Source organism: Macaca thibetana, chromosome 10, assembly GCF_024542745.1.
Source record: "Macaca thibetana thibetana isolate TM-01 chromosome 10, ASM2454274v1, whole genome shotgun sequence".
Classification (NCBI taxonomy): domain Eukaryota; kingdom Metazoa; phylum Chordata; class Mammalia; order Primates; family Cercopithecidae; genus Macaca; species Macaca thibetana.
This window is the reverse complement of record NC_065587.1, coordinates 10,923,790-10,939,475: the sequence shown is the minus strand read 5'-3', so window position 1 is coordinate 10,939,475 and position 15,686 is coordinate 10,923,790. Positions and strand designations below refer to the sequence as shown.

The 15,686-nt window shown below is 44.6% G+C and overlaps 1 protein-coding gene across 6 annotated transcripts in view; it reads left to right on the top strand.

The window, feature by feature from the left end:
• GRAP2 (GRB2 related adaptor protein 2) overlaps positions 1 to 15,686 on the top strand; it is a 76,903-nt gene that overhangs the window by 38,451 nt on the left and 22,766 nt on the right. For 5 of the 6 annotated variants that reach the window (XM_050805989.1, XM_050805988.1, XM_050805986.1 and 2 more), the window contains one exon: positions 14,285 to 14,376. In XM_050805989.1, coding sequence (XP_050661946.1) covers positions 14,299 to 14,376 — 78 coding nt within the window. In that variant the 5' untranslated portion in view covers positions 14,285 to 14,298. Of the gene's footprint in view, positions 1 to 11,242; positions 14,377 to 15,686 lie in introns of those variants that run through there. The other variant, XM_050805984.1, reaches the window with a different exon arrangement.

The window sequence follows — 15,686 nt, the reverse complement described above, 5'->3', positions numbered from 1 at the left end:
CTACTATGTGCCAGGCACCATACTAAGTGAATTAGATGAATATTCCACATATTCTTCCCAAGAACATTATGAGGCAGGCACTATTATCATCCCTGTTTTTGAAATGAGGAAACTGAGACTCAGAGATGTTAAATAACTTGCTAAGGGTCACCCAGAAAGCTAGTAGTAGAGAAGGGTGTGAACGCTGCAGTCTGACTCCAAGGCTCATGTGCTTGCCCACCTTACCCAGATGGCGGCAGCACTGAGCAAGGGGTAGATACGTTAAGTCCACCAGAAGAGTAAGAGAAAGTGAGACCAGGGGATATGAGGCGGGCAGGCCCTGAGTAAAGCTTTAAAAGAGCAGTTGAAATTAGACCCAGTGCCTTTGTTTAAGTAAGAAAAACAAGGTAGTTCTAGACAGATGTAGCCCCATACCAGGACTCACAGTATGATGAGAAGGGCACCGGATGCACATTTCAGCCCCTACTACAACCTCAGCCTGAGGCCTTTGTGCTGTGAGCAACCTGCATGACCATACATAGCAATGTGAGTTTGATGGGAGAAGGAACACCAGTGCAGAGACAAGGATGTCAATGGGGGGCTTAGAGAACCAAGGGAAGCTATTTACTAAAGCATGTTTGCATGGTGCGGGTGATTTTCTAAAGTTAATTTTGACAGAATGGGGAAAGATTGCTGAAGGCCTGAAATGACAAGAGAGACTTGAGTGGATCTGGGAGGTCATGTGACAAACATGACATTAACAAATTCTAAATGGAAAAAAATGACCCTCAGAAAGTTGTGTGTCAAGGCTGGGAATGGTGGCTCACGTCTGTAATTCCAGCACTTTGGGAGGCCAAGGCAGGTGGATCATTAGAGGTCAGGAATTCAAGACCAGCCTGGCCAACATGGTGAAACTCCATCTCTAGTAAAAATACAAAAATTAGCCAGGCGTGGTGGCGGGTGCCTGTAATCCCAGCTCCTGAGGAGGCTGAGGCAGGAGAATCTCTTGAGCCTGGGAGGCGAAGGTTTCAGTGAGCCAAGATTGCACCACTGCACTCCAGCCTGAGTAACAGAGCGAGACCCTGTCTCAGAAAAAAAAAAAAAAGAAAGAAAGTTGTGTGTCAAAAGCTTCAACACACAGAGGCCTTTGCTCCGTCAAGCAAGGAGAATAGGGTGGAGGAGGAACAGGAACACAGTAGATAAGGTGACAGCTGCCTCACCAAAGGAAAGTCTTTGGCTTGCAAAAGAGGTCAAGGAAAGCGGAAAAGCAAATGCCGAAGAACAATGAGTGAAAAGACGAGTTTCTTCCACTTGGCATCTCCCCAAATATGGCCCTGAAGGAAGAGTTGACCCTGTTACGGTTTCTTTCTTTTTCCTGTGGGGTTATTAGAGTGACATATGAGAAAAGGGCCACAGGCACAGTACGGTTTGATTTCAGCCAGGCTTTGCATGACACCCTAGAGATCAGAATGAGGACAGATAGGCCGAAGGATAACTACTTAATTAGGTTTGAAGTTGATACTCAGAGTGTTGATTAAAGGGTCAATGACAACGTGGAGGAGGTCTTTAGGTAAAGAAACTGAATTCAAAGATAACCAACTTGCATGAATGAAGGAGCCAGGATTTGAACCCAGCCCTACCTGACTCAAAAGTCCATGTTCCATTTATTATAAAACAAAACCCAAAAAGGCATGAAGTTCACTTATAAAGAAGAGTTGAAAGATATAACCAGAGGGTTAGAAGTACGAATCCATGCCCAAATGAACTGTGGTAGGCTGAGAAATTGGCCAAAGAGGGAGAACAAAAACAAGATGAAAGAAAGGTTAAATGTGAAGCCGTGCGTTTGGGTTCCAAGAAACCCGTTGCAGAGGTGGAGAGATACATCTTGACCATCTTCATGTTGGGAAACACCCGGGCTTTTGTTGTAGTTGTTGTTGCTTAATTCCCAAACAGCAGCTGGGTGTGGGGCACACAATTGTAGCCCCAGCTACTCAGGAAGCTGAGGCAGGAGGATACCTAAAGCCCCGGAGGTCAAGGCTACAGTGACCTGTGATCACACCACTGCACTCTAGCCTGGGCAACAGAACAAGACCCTTTCTCAAAAAAAAAAAAAAAAAAAAAAACCAGCCAACAATGTAACACAATTACAAAATCCTCATGTACAAATGAAGTGATTAAATCATCCTATTCTACTCAGCCCAACTCAGACCATATCTTGAATACTGGGTTCAAGTCTAGATCATGTATTTTGTATTTTGAGAAAAGCAATGAATAACTGAGAGGAGACCTGAGGAAAATGACCAGGAGATCAAGGAGTTGGAACCCTGTCACATGGAGGGTGGTCAAAGACTCCGGGGTTTTTTAAGCTTAGAAATGAGAATTTGGGATTTGTGATTCTCATTTTCTCTTTCTTTTATTCATTCGTTCCTTCTTTCATTCTTTCTTTTTCTTTCTTATTGTGGTCCTTAGCACAGAATTCAGGCTGAAAGAACTTTTGGTTCAACATAAATAATTCACCAAGCTGTCAGGTCACTCTTTCCAATCCCAGCCCTCCCCGATGCCCATTCTCTATCATCTCAATGAATTAGGGAAGGACTGACTTTCTGGACCACTTCCAACTTTGAGAATCTAGGATAGGGGCACTATTTAATCAAAACTGGCAAGTAAAAAGAAAGAGAACTATTTTAAACAAGACAAATACAAGAGGTGTTCCTTAGCTGACCAAACTCAAATTAGAAAGAACTAAATTTCCCAAAAATAAGAATATTATAATTCATTTGATGAAAGGAATTTGCCATATTATCCCTTTGGCATTTTTTTTAGTACCTTTACTTGTAAAAATGTCAGGCCCTCCCACTTTTCTGGGATAGACTTATCAAATGAAGCAAGGGGAGCTTCTCTGTGGATAAATGATCCCTTTTGCAAGCTTTGAGATCAGTGAGCTAAAAAAATTACCAGCATTCCAACAACAAATGAGGGCTTGGGAGCATAAGTAAAAGTGACAACAAGGTTGAAGTAATTGTGGTCATGCCGTCCTCTGCTGACACTTTCGTGCTTTGCCCAGATGAGAATTAAGGTAGCCCAGGGCACAGGCAGTGAGGAAAAGGAGAGGGGGTGCTGAGCAGATTTGCAGCATTTGTGAACAATGTCACAGCCCTGGTGAAAACAGAGCAAGAAGATGGAGGCTTTCAAATCCATGATAAATAAGCCGTGCTTTCAGAGCCCAAATCAATAAAAACAAACATGAAGTGAACAGAAGGGAAGAGGGAAAAAAAAAGAGAACGTGAGGGCACCATAAAATCCTGGTGATATATTCCAGGGGAAATCATGATGTGAATAGAAAATGAGAAGTAAAAGAAAATGAAGCCTGGAGATTTGTAAAATGTCTGTCTGTCTGTCTCTCTCGACTGTCATTCTCATCTACCCCTGCCACCCCCACCCTACCCTCCACCCTTCTGATGGGGTTCATTAAATGATTTCTGAGCTGGGGGTGGGGGGCGGCATTTTTCATGCTTCTCTTACGTTTGGGTTTTGCCAGCAGGATTCGCGGTGTTTCTGTAGACAATTGTTATTGCTTTAGGAAACGTCAAGTGATACATCAGTCTAGCAGCAGAGTGAGGCTCGAAGTAGTATTTCCAGCGAGGTTGGTGGGCTCTTTTTGTCTTATTTTTGTTGTTTTGGATTGATGTTTTCATGGTGTCATTTTAATAAGAAACGTGTCAGAGAATTAAAAGTGGAAGTATGCGAGATACACTTTCTCTAACTGGATTCGTGGTAAGTTATTAACTTTTCAAGGAGAAAGAAAAGAACTTGGAAAAAGCAGAATGTATTGTGGGGAAAGTTGATGAAGGGAAAGGTAAGAGAACCGTGACAAATGAGACACAGACAGGAGGAGAGAGAAAGAGAGGAAGAGGGACAGAGAGACGGGGGGTTGGGGGAACCGGCAGAAGGAAAGGGAAAGAGCGACAGTTTGTAAGTCTATTAGCTGAAATTGTTTCCATTTCTGCAATTGCCTTAAAGCACATGATTGCTTGGTCTGAGGTCTGCCAGGTTGATTGCAGTCTTTACCTCTTTGACCAAGAGGTAATGGGCTTGAATTTCTTGGGTATGTGAAAATTGCTCTTGTCAATTTTTTGGCTAAAGGACAGCCAGCCAGGAAGGTTGAGAGGGCCTAAGCTAGTGAGCAGTCATCCCGAGCAGGTAGGAGGGATTTGATTATTTTGCTCATAGCGGGAGAGGCAGCGTGGCAAAGTGAAGAGAACACACAGCCTTAGGTGCCAACAGACATGTACTCGAATCTCTTGCCTCCGTTTCCCACCTATAAAATGTGAAGGATGATGATAATAACAATAATAAATGTTGCAATGGGTGTCCATTTGTAAAGTTCTTGGCACCTGATAAACCATATCAATCCATGGTAACTTATTCTTAGCTGGTTCACGTTTCTAGGCATTGGCAAAGTCTGGGTGGTACATGTCCCCTCAAAGGTAGCATCACAGCGACTAAGCTCTGTGTGGATGGCAAAGTGTAGAAGCCTGGTCAGTTTTCTGTTTCTCCATCCACCATTTCTCCCCACTTCCCCTTGGTTAGTGCTGTCTTCTCTCTTTCCTCACTGAATTGTCTTGATTAGTGTCGTACTTTCTAGTAACACTGCAGCTAGGACTCCACAGGCAATAGGGAGAAGCTAGCGCCTGCCCAGGGAAAGTGAGGAAAAATAGGTGCTTGAAAGGCTGAAAAGTAATATATGCTTGGTGGCCTTACAATTTGTAAAAACAGTTTTGAATTTGTCTCTACAAGAAAGGATGGTAGATAACCAGAATGCAAAAATGCTTTGAAGAAAGAGTCATTGAGCAGTCGAACCAAGCATTCTACGTCCTCTTCGCTGCAACATTGGGGTCTAAGGATTAGTATCTGCATTTCTGGTGAAGAAACTGAGGCGCAGAGAAGATAAACTAAGGTTCTCCAGCTATGAAGTAAGCAGCAGAGCCTAAGTTTGAAGCCAGGTCTGTCTGATCCCCAAGTCCTATAGTAAACCTCCCACTGAGGTAGGCAAGCCTCGCCTTGCAGAGAGTGGCAAATTAGAGAAAAAAGAATCAAATGTGTTTGAGTTTAACAGAACATATACTTTGTACTTAAAGAGAAAGATACTTTTCCTACAAAAAGTTTGAGGACAAATGAGACTTCATGTGATGCGTCTTGCACTAAAAAAAAGTTCGATTATATAAGCCAGACTGGCATTGATTAAAACAGAGCCAGGTTAATAAATACGCATAAGAAGGAAGAATTGGCTGGCTCTGCCTTGGACATCACCCAAGTTACAGGCAGGGGAGGGGACCGGCCCTGCGTGGGGACAGTCTCCTGACTTCCTGACTTGTCTTCTTCCTTCTCTACTTCCCTCCCCTCACTACCCTTCCCTCCAAAACCCAAAAAACCTTAAACAGGAAAAAAGGGAGCTAATTAAAACGGAGAAAAACATCCTTGAGACCAATGAAATCTCCATAATCCACAGTGACAGACAGGGACCTGCAGAACAGCAATTTGATTAAATAAGGATATAAGGGATTTAGAGTGGCTCTCCAGTTGTGTAAAGTGTGTCCATACGTCTGAAAAATACCATATTTATTTGGCTCCCAAACCTGAAAACCTTCTGACAGGGGAGATTGTTCCCATTTGGAAACTAGGAAGAAATCACAAGTCAAGGCCATGGGGTTCTGGCAGGGCTGGGGATCCCATGTTGGGTGGAAACCCCAAGAAGCCAGCCAAGGGTCTACAGGAGGGGCCCTGGTAGAGAGAAGCATTAGCACGCAAGGGCAGGTAAAGCCGCCCTCGCAGGATAACTGTCGGCTGAGCCTGAGGCCCTTCCCAGCCGGGGAAGAGAGAACAGCACACCTCTCCTGCCCACGCCTCCGTGTCTCACTCAGGATCCAGCTGCCCATTAGTCACCTGTCATCGGAGACAGCTCTGTTGGTGGCTTTCAGCAAAAGTGAAGCAGCCAGAGGATGAATCGTTATTCGGGGAACACACCTGCGCACAGGACAGGAATGGATGGGAGTGGGGAGCGCCCTGGGGCTTCTGTTCAAACGCCATCCTCAGGGTCTCCAAGACTCGCCTCAGCAGCTCAGCCGCTGATGAATTATAACTCTCAGACAAGCTGCAGAGGCCCCTCTAGTTCCATGTGTTCACCCCTGCTGCTCATACCGGGGGATTTATGCTTCCTGGGGCTGGGAGGGGAAAATAATGAGTCACCTGGGGACAAGAGAAAAACAAAAATGCCCTGTATGTGCAAAATCACCTAAAATGGAGGCTTTTAGAGGACGCTAAAATCCCAGCCAACAAGCCAGAAATTGTTTGCTGGGGGTAAATTTTATGTGTCTTTGCTATCTTTGGATGCAATAAAGCCAGAAATGTTTATATCTCTTGAAGGGATCACCTGTCGAAACAAGCCAGGTCCTCTTGAGAAGGCTGTTTGTTCTCCTGGGACCTCGAACCTGAGAAGAAATGGTCCTGTGTCTCTGACTTGGGAGGTCCAATTAAGCAGAGGAACTGTTGGCTGCAAATCATCTAAAGTAGAGGATCCTTTGGGAGGCCGAGGCAGGTGGATCACCTGAGGTCAGGAGTTCGAGACCAGCCTGGCCAAAATGGCGAAGCCCCGTCTCTACTAAAAATATAAAAATTAGCAGAACATGGTGGGCTGTACCTGTAACCTCAACTACTCAGGAAGCTGAGGCATGAGAACTGCTTGAGCCTGAGAAGTGGAGGTTGCAGTGAGCTGAGATCGCGCCACCGCACTCCAGCCTGGGTGACAGGGTGACTCCATCTCAAAGTAAATAAATAAAGCAGAGGACCCTGATGGCCACCCCCAAGTTCATGGCTACCTGCAAACTTTATGTGGTGAAGCACTGGTGGGGGGCCCAGGAGGCCCTGCATGAGTTGGTTGTAGCTGCCGTGATTCCAACTCCCACACCACCCTCTGCACCTAGCCACAGAGCCGCATCTCCAGAGAAAACCAGAAGCAGGACCCTACCAGAAAAGAATGTGAGAGTCTATTTTAAAGGCTCCGGAAGATGAGTTAGAAGTGATTCAAGAGCAGGCACAGTAAAGGAATATGTAAGCCTTGGTAGACATTCAGTAAGAAGGGTAAATTTCCAACATGACCAGCTGATTAAGAGGTATTCTCTTAGCAGGGTGTCTGCTGGTTTAGAATAAAGCAAACATTTTGTCATCTGCGAGCCCAAAATGGGGAAAAGCTAGTCCTTGGTCTCTTGGTGAGGCTCAGCCTTTTTTTTTTTTTTTCTGTCACTTTCCCACATTATTTTCAGAATACATTGGTTTGGGTCTCTAGAAGAATATTTAAGCAGCGGCTCACAGGCGAGCAGTAAGCTAATTGTCCATTCTATGCTTACAAATTTTCAAGAAGGGCCATCTGTAACCTTTCTCAGTTTCCTATTCCCATGTCCAATGCCCAGTAAGAGGTAATAAACTGAGGCAGAAAGGTCCCAAACACAGATGTAAGATGCAGAGCAAAGAAAAACACACAGTGGGGTTTCAGTACAGAATCATTAACCTAGACTCTAAGCAGGAGCGAGGGAAGTCCACTCAAGAGGAATAGGAACCACCTCTCCAGGCTGCTTATAAGGAATTTAAGCAGCAGACAATGTGTAGGAGAAGATGACCGCGAATTCTTTGACATCTAAGCAATTCTGTATTTTAAAGGTTTGAGTCTGAAATGTTAAAGTTTATGTGCCTTAAAACTCATGACAGACAATGAAGACAATCACCGAACCTGTCTAGTTAAAGGTTACTGGGACTCAAGATGCAAAGAAAAGTTACCAGATGGAATTGATGGTTTGGGGTGCACCATTGCCCTCTATTGGATTTTAAATAAATCAGGCCTCTTAGTGTAGGTGTGTTGCACCGTCTCTGGCTGAGTTTGCTGAGAAGTCAGGGCACCTCTGAGTGAGAAGTTAATTGATCCTTTTAAATAGCTCCTTCTGTCTCCTGCCCCTTCCCTGAGGAAATCAACCAGAGTAACGCTGAGGGCAGGTCATTTGCATGTCTTCAATCATTCAACAAACATTTCCTAGCTGCCTGCTAAGCCTGGGCTAGGCATTGTAGAGAATCTAAGAAAAAATAACAACAACTGCCATTCGTTGGACACCTACTGTGTGTCAGAGTCTACACATTAATACAAAACAACCCCATGAAGTAAGTCTGGTGACTCCCATCCCACGGATGGGGAAACAGGACACTCAGGAAGTGGCACATTTTGGATTCAAATCCAGGTTCGTCTACTGCTAGGCCTGTATTCTGTCCACTAAACTACAACCCTTCCCCTCAAGAAGTTTATAAACTAGGCCGGGCGCAGTGGCTCAAGCCTGTAATCCCAGCACTTTGGGAGACCGAGACGGGCGGATCAAGAGGTCAGGAGATGGAGACCATCCTGGCTAACATGGTGAAACCCCGTCTCTACTAAAAATACAAAAAACTAGCCGGGCGCGGGGGTGGGCGCCTGTAGTCCCAGCTACTGGGGAGGCTGAGGCAGGAGAATGGCGTGAACCCAGGAAGCGGAGCTTGCAGTGAGCTGAGATCTGGCCACTGCACTCCAGCCTGGGCGACAGAGCGAGACTCCGTCTCAAAAAAAAAAAAAGAAGTTTATAAACTATTAGGGGGAGATAGGATATAGATATAAATGTATATATCAGGGTTTGACAAACTACAGCCAGTGGGCCAAATTCAGCCCGTCATGTGTTTTTGACCTTGAGCTAATTTACATTTTTACATTATTGAAAAAAATATCAAAACAATAATAATACTTCCTGTCATGTAAAAAGGCTACGAAATTCAAATCTCAGTGTCCACAAATAAAGTTTTATGGGAACCCTGCTATGCCCATTCATTTACCATCATCTAAGTCCACCTTCCTGGCTATAAAAACCCTGCGAGTCATTGTTACAGAGACTGGATGGTCCACAAAGCCAAAAATATTTACTCTCTGGCTCTGTACAGAAAAGGTTTGACAGTTCCACGTCTGTACTCCAAGGTGAAATGTTCTATATCAATAGGAAAGGTGTTTTTTGTTTGTCTGTTTGTTTTGTTTCGTGCTTGAGGAGTTCAGAGGAGGGGAAACACATGTTTATTTGGCCCACAGCGTGCAGAGCTGGAGGGGATAGGCAGGTGTGCTCTGTTTTAAGACTCAATGCATGAAAACCCTGACTTTAAAACAGATAAATTAAAAAGTAGTTATTTGCATAACAAATTTTCCTTTCATTTTATAAAGCGATTCACCACAGGGTTCCTTTATAGAGTGAGCCTCCATAATACATGCTAATATGATTCCATTTACAAATACTCTATTCATTATAACTTTTCAAGAATATACCTATTGTGTACAGTGAGGCTTAACCATAATCATTTTTTCCTGGCAGTATAAGGTTTCCTACTTCTGAAAAGTGATTGAGCTGACCTTGTCAATTCGACTGGGGGAGGAAGCACTCTTCCTTATTGTCTCCGAGAAAGGATTTACCTGTCCAACAGCAAGGCTGTGGATTCTGTCTCTGCATTATGTGATGTTGAGTAGCTGCTGGTATAATGTTACATTTTCCGTGAGCTCCTCTCAGTAGCCGCAGCCAAAGCCCTAAAGTGTAAACTAGTCTCACTGTTTTCTTTCTTCATTTCATATACAAGATATGCTAATAAAAATTATTTGTTGGCTGGACATGGTGGCTCATGCCTATAATCCCAGAATTCCAGGAAGCTGAGGCAGGTGGATCACTTGAACTCAGGAGTTCGAGACCAGCCTGGGCAACATAGTGAGATCCCCATCTCTACCAAAAAAAAAAAAACAAAAACAGCCGGGTGTGATGACACACATCTGTGGTCCCAGCTCCTCAGGAGGCTGAGATGGGAGAATCCTGTGAGCCAAAGAGTTGAAAGCGGCTGTAAGCTATGATCACACCACTGCACACCAGCCTGGTCAACAGAGGAAAACCTTGTCTCTAAATTAATGAACTAGTTAATTAAATAATTTTGTTGCCGATGTCCTGATAAATATGTGACAAGCATTACTTGTAAAAAGCAATGTTTCTCTCTCTTTTTAAAAAATTTCAAGACATTTTCTTATCTGAATTACAACATAAACTGGGGCCAGTATTCAAATTAGGGCTCTCCCCAGCAAAATAGGAAGTGATAGCAATTTAGGACCTGTCTCCTTCTCTCACTGGGTCCTGAGCCTGAATCTTCGCATAGCTTTGTGGTGTTACGCAATTGCTCTTTGTAAGAGATACATAAAATGGAAACCTTAGCTATTCATAGCCAACTTAGGAGGAGCTGAATTTGATCAAGAAGTTTCTTGCCGGGTGCCATTTTGATGGTAACTATGTGTTTCTGAACAAATCCACTTATAATCTGGGTTTCAAATGGAGGTTATTTTAAAGAGCTGTAGCATGGCTTTTGTTTTCATCCTCTGTGGTGACTATATTTTAGAAGTAGACAAGCATTCCTGGCATATAGCCTGAATATTTTTTTAGGTTTTTTAGTGGTAAAAGAAGCTCACATGGAAAGGCAAGGGCAGAAAAAATCATGTTCAGGGCAGTCCTGTGTGGCATTACCCTCTGGTGAAGCAGATCCACACTGCATGCTGCTAATGGCTATTGCATGACAGCTCTTAAAGGGGTAAGTGAGAGAGGTGCAGAGGGCTGGTGAGAAGCAGAGCTAGCACTGAGGCCCTCCAAATGGCATCATCGTCAATCGGGTTGGCGGCTGCTGCTGGAGATGGTTTGGCTGCCCCTGAAGGCTCAGCTTCTCACACTGTATACGCAGGTAGATTTCAGCCATTTCTAAAGCCCATCACTGGCAGGGAAATCACATTTAATCCATCTGTGAGGTTCTCTAACGAGGAGTCTTTTTTTTTTTTTTTTAAGATGGAGTCTCACTCTGTTGCCAAGCTGCCGTGCAGTGGCACAATCTCAGCTCACTGCAACTTCTGCCTCCCGGGTTCACGCAATTCTCCTGCCTCAGCCTCCCAAGTAGCTGGGACTACAGGCACACACCACCATGCCCAGCTAATTTTTGTAGAGACGGGGTTTCACCATGTTGGCCAGGATGGTCTCCATCTCTCGACCTCATGATCCGCCCGCCGCGGCCTCCCGAAGTGCTGGGATTATAGGTGTGAGCCACTGTGCCCGGCCGAGGGGTCTCTCTTTTCAGAAGTCAGAAGCGCTGGAATTGAAAACAGCAGCAAGAAGGCTTCATTGCATTCTTGAATTCAGGCTGTTGCACTCCACCCCCCAACAACTGTCTCTGAATTGTTGCTACCCAGTTTATAGCTCCATATTTTTGTTGTTGTTTCTCCAGTGCAGTCTGTAGTGGTGGCAGGTACAGATCATAAAACAAATGGATAAGTACTGAATAAACTATATTCGTTCAGTTTTCTTTTTCCCTGGTGGTAATTTTTAAACTTTTCAAAATTAATGCTAATGGATATAGAGGAATGGGATATGCATTTCTGTGCATTTTTATGACCAAACAGAAAACCGACCCCTGAGAGTGACATATTCACTATTCTCTACTACTAGGGGTGCTTCAAGGGAGGAGTGTTTGAAGCCCTGTGGTTTAAACGAAAGGAGAGCATAACCCACCCCACCCTGAACAAACAGCAGCCGGGCAGATTTCATCTCACAAATGGAAATGGGAGCAAACAAATTTTTTCAAAGCAATTTTATAAAGAGTGGGCCTGTTTAATTGGGTTTTTTGAGCCAGGATTAATATTATAAGCTGGGGAGCTCTGTGACATGGCTGCATCGTTGGCTTTGCCATACCGCCTACCTCCTGGGGGAAGGCAGAGGAAAGCGCTGCTATTCAGAAGCAATTTTACTTCTGCCTCGGCCTTCTCACTTCTCACTGAAGTGATTTACAGCCAGCCTGGACCCAGCGCCCAAGCCTGAGCTGAGTTACATGTAATGTTGGAAAGATCTTCCCCAAATCAAGGTCATATCTAGAGCTTGCCTTGGATATTTTTTTCATTTCTAATTTATGTAACTTTCTAATACGTTTAGCATTTGCCCTTCCCTTGTCTCCATCCTGCTTATTAAGGTGAATTTGCATAGAAATGGGATCTTGGTCTTCGGGACCATTCACCTGACACTTGATCCCACGAGGCGACCACTGTCTACTGTTGATTCCATGAGGATGACCCACAGAAGCGATGTCTCTCTGAAAACTAGAGGCAAGGCCTTAATTAGAAGAAGCCTTGTGTGTTAAAGTGATGGGGTGAATCAAATCAGCAAAGGCATTTAGCATTAACTTAGGAGGGCAGAATACTCCTTCCTGTTGAGTGGGTCATCCTAGGTCACAACCATTTTAATTTGCCTTCGATAGATGGATCTTGAAGAAAGTGTACAAAAAGTATATTTGTGGTGCTGTTGTTTGGAAGTACGTTTTGACTGGTAATAAAGCTCAGAGAGTTAACTATGTCATTTTACTTTGGCTCCTGGTCTATTTTTTGCTTAACATCTACCTTTGAATGGGTAATAGTCATCTCTGTAAATTACCTTCGAAAGACCGAGCAATTGTGGAGAATCAGAGAAATGAGCCCCTTGCTATCACCCTGTTGCAGTAGCTTTAATCCTCTGATCTCTTGGCATTTCACCCTCTCACTGGCAGCCACCTTCCTTATTTACCCAAATCTTGCTTACTTGGGTAGGAATTCCCACTGAGAGGACAACTGTGGTCCCAGTTGACTGGTCACTGAAAGTCTATTAGGTTAGAGGACATTTATTTTCTACCCCAAAGGGTTTGAAACTTAGGGAAATTTTGATCAACAAGAAAATAACAGCTTTCAAGATTGTCCTGACATTAAGATGTCTTAGCAGAGAATCACAGGATTTGATAGTCATGGAGATTAGGTCTCGAATTTCAATGAGAAAAGTTCATAGGAGATGGGAGTGACAGAAGAAAACTTGTGCTGATTTTGGTTAGGCTACCTTTGCTGGGGGAAAATGCATTCCATAAAATTATTTTAAAACGTAAATACTATTTAGCTTTATCTTGTATAATACTTTGCATATATATATATATGTAGATATAGATTTTTATTTTTTTTGAGACAGAGTCGTCACCCAGGCTGGAGTACAGTGGCACAATCTTGGATCACTGCAACCTCTGCCTCCTGGGTTCAAGCGATTATCTTGCCTCAGCCTCCTGAGTAGCTGGGATTACAGGCACGTGCCACTGCACCTAGCTAACTTTTGTATTTTTAGTAGAGACAGGATTTCACCATGTTGGCCAGGATGGTCTTGAACTCCTGACCTCAGGTGATCTGCCCGCCTCAACCTCCCAAAGTGCTGGGATTACAGGCATGAGCCACAGCACCTGGCCTGCATCTATAATTTGATTTAACCTTACAACTTTATTAATTGAATATTATGATCACCAATTTATAGATGAGGAAACGGAGACTCCAAGGGTTTAATTACTTGCCCAAGAGTGTACAGCTATCTACCAACAAAACTGGGACTGAGGCCAGCTCTCTTGCCATTACATCCCCACTGCCTCCTAAAGCACAACTCTAGTTCATACTAAATGTATTACATAGGCTGATTCATTTATCTTTACACAGGTCTCACACGTTACGAGAAGGGGGCCACAATTTTAACTCAATTCAAAAATGTTAACATCAAAATTTCCAAAATGTACTTGGTTTATAATGTAATCATAAAATAAGTAATCTGACCAATTGAGTCTCCCAACTCGAAAACCAAAAAATGCTTTCTACTCTCGAACCATGCAGAAGGAAGCTGAGTTCCCCACTGGCCAGTGCTGTCTAATTCTCTTAAATGATTCAGATGTAAAAGAGGAAATGGCATCTGTCTAATTAACACTGCCTGTTTAAATATAGCTGCCAAGGGACAGCCTTGGGACAGTGTTTACAGAATAGTCTTTCCAGCCCCTCGGGCCTCAAGTTACAAATGAGAGCAAGCCTTCCCTCCTTATCAGCTGCAAACAGATGCCCCGAAAAGTGGTGTCAGGCCAGGATGATGAAAGGAGAAGGGAAAGGCTGCGGCTGGCCTTCATTTCCTGCTCCTGGCATCTAGGGATCCCAAGAATGATCCCAGGACCCAGATCCTATAGATTCCAGCAGCTCTTCCTGCACACACAAGCGCTTGTTGTGCGCCTGAGCCTTGCTCTCCAGCCTGGAGACATCCATCTGCCCACTCTCCTAGGAACTGCTGATTACCAGGAAGCACCATGGGCTCTGCTGCCCTCCCCCTGGCAGAGAGGCACAATGACCACATTATTTCTCTTCCAGCTTCACGTTACAGCATGGAAGCTGTCGCCAAGTTTGATTTCACTGCCTCAGGTGAGGATGAACTGAGCTTTCACGCTGGAGATGTTTTGAAGGTAGGTGACGTGGGGCCCCAGGGGAGCAATAGGGAGTTTCAGTTACTCAGTAATCTGACAGTCCCTGCCTTTGTCTCTTAAGAACTGCATGTGGTTCCTTTTAAAAAGAGAAGTTCACCTTGGTTCCCTTTGTGCACCCTTATAGCAGACACCAACCAGGCCAGGTGATGGAAATATAGAGTCGGCATAAGCCACCATCCTTGTCCTGGGAGGTTCGTAGCCTGGAGAGGGGAACACATCCACCCGAAGGGCTGTTACAGATGTTCTTGGCTAAGTTCTCAGGGAGCACAGGTGAGGGAACAAGTGATTCCACCTGGAAAGATGGGGGTTGTAGGAGTGCGTGCAATGTGAACATCAGGAATGCACTGAAGGTGACTTGGGCTTTTACCTAAAGCTCAGAGATGTGCAAGCCCTTGCTGAATTCAGGGAGCAGCGCCAGGCTCAGCAGAGCTGGAACTCAGGAGGAGAGGCTGTGGATAGAGACAGCTTGGGAAAGGCAGCCACAGAGGACATGGCTCAACAAAGGCCATGCACACCTGGCCACTCAGGGGCTTTTTAAAGCTTGTCCTCAGCCTGCACTTGAGTTGTAGAGGCCACTTGCTGGGCTGAAGTGGCCTTGGGCTTCTCCCTCATTCATGCACCATACTTTCAGACTCTACATCTTAGCCCTTGGGTTTTTTGTTTGTTTTGTTTTTTGTTTTTTGTTTTGTTTTGTTTTGTTTTGCAAAAGAGCGTAAGCCCTTCAAAAGGGCTTTTGGGAGTATGTGGAGCCAGACCCCCGCTGCCTGACCTCAGATCACCCTCAGATAGCCTGATTCCTGGTCCGCAGCAGTCCCGATGAGCCTTCTCGGATGTCCAGCAACACTGAGGCCATTAGTGTCTCACCACGGAGAATTATGTTTGTTATACAAAGAACCTTATCAGCATGTGAGAGAGTGACTTTGAAAGTGTCTAAGGAGCACAAAACACCACAGAATGGCTTCTTTTGGAATATGAACATGCCCATTAGGTAGCCTGGGTGTGCCTCACTTCCTCACTCCACTCCCCACAACCCTGAATCTTCGGATGCCCAGAATCACTCCAACCCCCATGCCCATCTCACCCCCACTTCCACCGAAGCCACTCTTCTTTCCATGTTCTAAGTATTGTCCTAGGTCAGTCACAAGCCAGGAGCCCCAGTTATCATCAGTGCCTCCCTTACCAAATCCTGGTGACCAGTAACCAACATCTCCTGAGCTCCTGTTCAGGGCCAGGATCTAGCTAAGTGGTTTGCAGACATGATTTCATCATCTGAGCAAACGTATGAGGTA